General features: G+C 38.6%; 1 protein-coding gene across 1 annotated transcript; it reads right to left on the bottom strand.

Annotated features, from left to right (window-relative positions):
* Nucleotides 1–1,430: 1,430 nt before the first annotated feature.
* On the bottom strand, nt 1,431–1,731 carry LOC133105369 (mitochondrial import inner membrane translocase subunit Tim8 A). The gene has a single exon (XM_061211361.1). The coding sequence runs from the start codon at nt 1,729–1,731 to the stop codon at nt 1,438–1,440; it is 294 nt and encodes a 97-aa protein (XP_061067344.1). The 3' UTR covers nt 1,431–1,437.
* Between the last annotated feature and the right edge of the window lie 3,698 nt (nt 1,732–5,429).

A 5,429-nucleotide genomic window follows, 5' to 3' on the forward strand; every position in this document is an offset into this window, starting at 1 on the left:
TCTTTGTTGTGGTGCGCGGGCTTCTCGTTGAGGTGGCTTCTCTTGTTGAGGAGCACGGGCTCTAAGTGCATGGGCTTCAGTAGTTGTGGCTCTTGGGCTCTAGAGCGCAGGCTCAGTAGTTTTGGCGCGCGGGCTTTGTTGCTCCGCGGCATGTGGGATCTTCCCAGAACAGGGCTCGAGCCCGTGTCCCCTGCATTGGCAGGCGGATTCTTAACCACTGTACCACCAGGGAAGTCCAAAAAACTGACACTATTAAAGGGAGAAATATTTCAAGCCAATAGCAAAAGGTCATATATTGTATAATTCCATGTATATGAAATGTCCAGAATAAGCAAATCCATATAGACAGAAAGTAGATTAGTGGATGCCAGGGGATGTTGGGGAGGGGAAAATAGGGAGTAACAGCTAACATATACAAGATTTCTTTGTGGAGGCGTGACAAAAATGTTCTGGAATTAGATAGCAATATTGGTTGTGAAAATACTAAGAACTAGTGAATTGTACACTTACTTTAATTGGTGAATTTTTTTTTTTGAATCTTGTAGAAGCTTTTATTTCAGTGATTAAAAGAATGCAGTAAATGGAAACTATGCTGGTTTACATTAGGCATGCACCTCTACCTGAAACTGCTGTTAGTTTCTGACTGGCCTAAATCTTTATAACTTATTTTTTCATTTAGGCACATCTTTAAATTTTTTTGGACCCTGACGTACAGGGTAAGTTAACTTCTTCCTTGTGGCAGTTTAGTATGAGAATTATGTTCGCTGGCTAGATTCCTTTAACTAAAGGCCTCTAGACTCTCAGGCTACCTGTACTAGCTCAAGACTGTACTTTCTATATAGATATTTAAGTGAATCACAGTATAAGGGAGGGAGATAATCTAGAAAGGTGAAATGTACTGTATGAATACTCCATACATTTTTTTTCCAGCACTGATAATCAAACACTAGATAAGGAGGCCTACAGTCAAGTACCAAATTACTCTTTCCCCCACTGCTGCCCTTTCTGAGAGACACAAAGATGTATATCGATCTCTCCAGAAATCTGAAAGGAATCCACACAAATAACAGATTATTACCTATGTGGTCCCACATATCAAATTATAGAGCAGTTCCACTATTAAAATTATAGGAAGCAGTTAATGGGACTATGAGGAAAGCATCGTCCCACATACAGTAACATACACCTAGTAGAGTTTTCCATTCATCTGTCAATTGTTTTCCCAAGATTAGCATTAAAAAACACAACCCCAAACACATTTGACCCTCAAACCACCCCCACACACAAAAATTGGTCTTTGTTCATTCTCAGATGACAGGATGTCCCAAGAGTGACAAAGGTGGGAGCCGATCCCCCCACAGCTTTTTCTTCAACCATCCCATCAACTGCTCTTCATTTCTTGAACTACCTTTCTTTTCCAGAGAGGTAATACTCAGGTCAGTCAGAAAGGCTTTCTGAGAAGACTGGCTTGGATTTCTGGGTCTGTTCCAGTCGATTCAAGATGAATTGGCTTGTATCAATGAAGCGCTCAACGCAGTTCACAAAACAGGCCTCAGCCCGACTGTCCAACTTTGGCCCAGGCTTGTCCATGCACTTTTCCCAACAAAGTTCCGTCATCTGGTGCACCAGCTGCTGGAAGCGCTGCTTCTGAGTCTCTACCTCGATGAAATGCTGCAGCTGCGGGTCGACCGAGCCCAAACCCGCTGCGGAGGAAGACGAGGAGGACTCCATCCCAGCGCGGCCACGTGTGCTGAGACAAACTCCGCCCCAACTCACCGACCTTCACGTGTCTCCGCGGCGGAACCCTTAATTGGTGAATTTTATGTTTTGTCTCAATTTAGAAAAAAAGTGTGTGTGTGTGTGGGGGGGGTTGGGCAGGAATGAACATATGAAGGAAAAGACTGCCTAAAACTGTAAAGATTTGGTAACAGATTTAAAATACATTTTGCAGGCAAGAAAGGGTGGAATTAACATGAAGGAAGTTAAATTAGTGATGAGGACAAATCTGAGAGTCTGCAAAATTACAGAGGAAAAAGAAGAAGAAAATGAAAATGCTGTGAAAGATGATGAGAGACATAAGAAACATAGCTAAGTAAACCAAACCAAGAATTATATCTGTAGCTGAGGAAGAAAGTAATATTCAAGCACTTAATTGAGTAAAACATCCTTCTCCTGAAAAGGGGAACACTGTATGCAGATTGAAAGTTGCCATAAAAATCCAGGGAAAAATCAGAGACTGAGACACATATCAGAAAAAGATTTTTGAGTCAAAATAAATAGAAGAAAATCCCATAAATATACAATTAAAAAAAAAAGTTAAGAGAAGAAAATTTAGTCTGATATCAGCCTTATTTAAAATACTAAATGTAAAAATAATGGAACCAAATCTGTATTTGTTAGGAAAATTATATAATTCAAGGATTTATGGACCCAGTGCATTTTCATTAAGCACTATGACAATGAAAAGACATTTTCACAAGTACACAGCAGCTAGAAAGTATATTCAACCACTGTACCTTCTTGAAAAATTCACTTGAAGACTCACCCAGCTGAAGAGATGAATCAAAATGAAGAATTCATTACAGAGAAACGAAGCAATGCTGAAAGTGATCAGTGGTGAACTTTGAAGTCAGTTTAACACAACACTCATCTAAATAGCAAATTTAGTTACAAGGTGGAAAAAAAAATGCGAAAGAAAAAACAATTGTATTTTTTTGTCTTTTTGACTAAAGAGGTGTCATTTTATTCATGACTTGGTGATCAGATAGGTTAAAGAAGTTTTCATAAAAAATAAATTTGACTTGATTAAAATTTAAAATTTGTGTGCACCAAAAAAAAACCACCATCAACATAGTAAAAAGGTTGCACACAGAATTGGAAAAAACATTTGCAATTCATATATCTGATGAGAGATGACTATCCATAATATATGAAGAACTCTTACAGTTCAACAACAGCAAAAAGCAATCTAATTTTTAAATGAGTACAGAATCTGAAGAGATATTTCTCCAGGAAAGATACAGATGGCCAAAAAGAATGTGAAAAGATGTTTTACATCATTAGTCGTGAAGGAAATGTAAATAAAAACTACAAAGAGATACCACTTCATACCCATTAGGATGGCTTTTATGAAATAAAAAAGAGCAAGGGTTGGCAGGGATATGGTGAAATTGGAACTCTTGTGTATTGCTGATGGGAATGTAAAATGGTATAGCCACTGTGGAAAACAGTGTAGTGGTTCCTCAAAAAATTAAACATAGAATTACTATATGATCTAGCAATTCTTCTTCTAAGTATATACCCAAAAGAATCGAAAGCAGGGATTTGAACAGATTTTGAACACCCAGGTTCATAGCAGCATTATTAACAATAGCCAAAGGGTGAGAACAATCCAGATGTCTACCACCTGATGAATGGATCAATACAATGTGATACATACATACAACAGAATATTATTCAGCCTTAAAAAGGAGTGAATTTCTGACACATGCTACACTGTGGATGGACTTTGAAGGCATTGTGCTAAGTAATACAAGCCAGTCACAAAAGGGTTGGAGGAGGAGGAAAAGGGAGTTATTGTTTAATAGGTACAGAGTTTCCATTTGGGAAAATGAGTTAATTCTGGAGATGGATGGTGTGATGGTTGCACAACAATGTGAATATACTTAATGCCTTAACTTGTATACTTAAAAATGTTTGAAATGGTAAATTTTATGTATATTTTACCACAATGGAAAAAAGCTACCAAAAAATAAAACTCGAAAAGAATTTTAAAACTAGATATCTGTCTTCCAAATTATTGTTGAGTATATAAAATAAGCAAAATAACATAGAACAAGAACAGGAAACAAGAGGGGCTTCCGTGGTGGCACAGTGGTTAAGAATCTGCCTGCCATCGCAGGGGACACGGGTTCAAGCCCTGGTCCAGGAAGATCCCACATGCCGTGGAGCAGCTAAGTCCATGCACCACAACTACTGAGCCCGCATGCCACGACTACTGAAGCCCGCGAGCCTAGAGCCCATGCTCCGCAACAAGAGAAGCCACTGCAATGAGAAGCCCGCGCACCACAAGGAAGAGTAGCCCCGGCTTGCCGCAACTAGAGAAAGCCCACACAGAGCAACGAAGACCCAACGCAGCCAAAAACAAACAAACAAACAGGAAACAAGAAACTTTAAGATAGCATAAATAAGTCAGATGAATAGATTACGATGAAATGTCTTTAACTATGATAAGTAATTTTGGCGTACATTGGCATTGTGTCATACATGCATTTAAACAAGTTCAATTACATGTATTTAACAAAAAGAGAAGAGGAGAATGAACCTTAAGAGTACAAGTGTGTTGTACCCTCCACACTCTTATCAGCATATTAGCATGAGAGAGTTTGAAATGAGAGGTGGGAAACCTCAGTTCTCGAAGTTCAGTGTCCTCATTTGACTTTTATAGTTTAAGCATCTTTTAACTTGCTTCCCTGAGTATGATTCTAGAGTTTAAGTGTTTTTAGTACAATGTGGTCTCTAAACACAAGTCAGGTACTTCATCAGGTGCTTAGATGCAGGCACAGTGATCTGTTACAAGCCAGGGGGAAAAAGTGGACTCTGATGGATTTATTGAGCAGGCAGGATATCAATTTCAACCTTCAAGGATGATTTTGACCCTGCATGTTCTTTCACTTTTTATGCTGACTTTAAATTCCATTTAAACAAAATATATCTCTATTTGGGTGGGAAAAAAAGATATTGAAAGTATATACATTTTGATCCCACTATATATTCATTTAGAAGGATCTATAACCAAAGTATGCTCGAGTTTTTTGGTTTGTTTTCTGCTTACTTTTCTGAACTTTCTGCAATGACCTGGTTATTTTTTTTTTAAGGTCACAGAAACTTTCAGCTTATGTTCATTTTTTCTTCAACCAAAAAAGTATTAAAGTTCTTACCGTGTCTCTGGCAGATACTATGCTAGGTGCTACATTTATACGGCTGTGCAAAATAAAATAAACATGTCCCCTATGATCATGTTCAAGTGGGGAGACACATATTAACAAATAGATACAAATAAGTACATAATTACAAATGACGAGTTAGGAAAATAAAGAAGAGTTTTAAGAGAGTAAAAGGATCCAGTTTCGCTTTAGGAGCCCATGAAGGCCTTTCCAAAGAAGAAACTTCTGAGCTGAGATCTAGAGGATATAGGTAAGTTAGGCAGGCAGAGAGTGGGGAGTGAGAGTGTGCTGGCGGAAGGGAACAGAATGGGAGGAGCTCCAGAAACAGGAAAGTTGGATGCATTTGCCAAGTGAGAAGAAGGCAGTGTGGGTAGAGCAGAGCTGTGGCTAGATATGGTTAAAGATAGGTAGGTTCAAGATCATCCAGGGTTGTGTAAACCATATTAAGGCACTTGAGCTTTCTTCTAGTAGGCAACTGTGGTT

Source organism: Eubalaena glacialis, chromosome 14, assembly GCF_028564815.1.
Source record: "Eubalaena glacialis isolate mEubGla1 chromosome 14, mEubGla1.1.hap2.+ XY, whole genome shotgun sequence".
In the NCBI taxonomy this organism is placed as follows: domain Eukaryota; kingdom Metazoa; phylum Chordata; class Mammalia; order Artiodactyla; family Balaenidae; genus Eubalaena; species Eubalaena glacialis.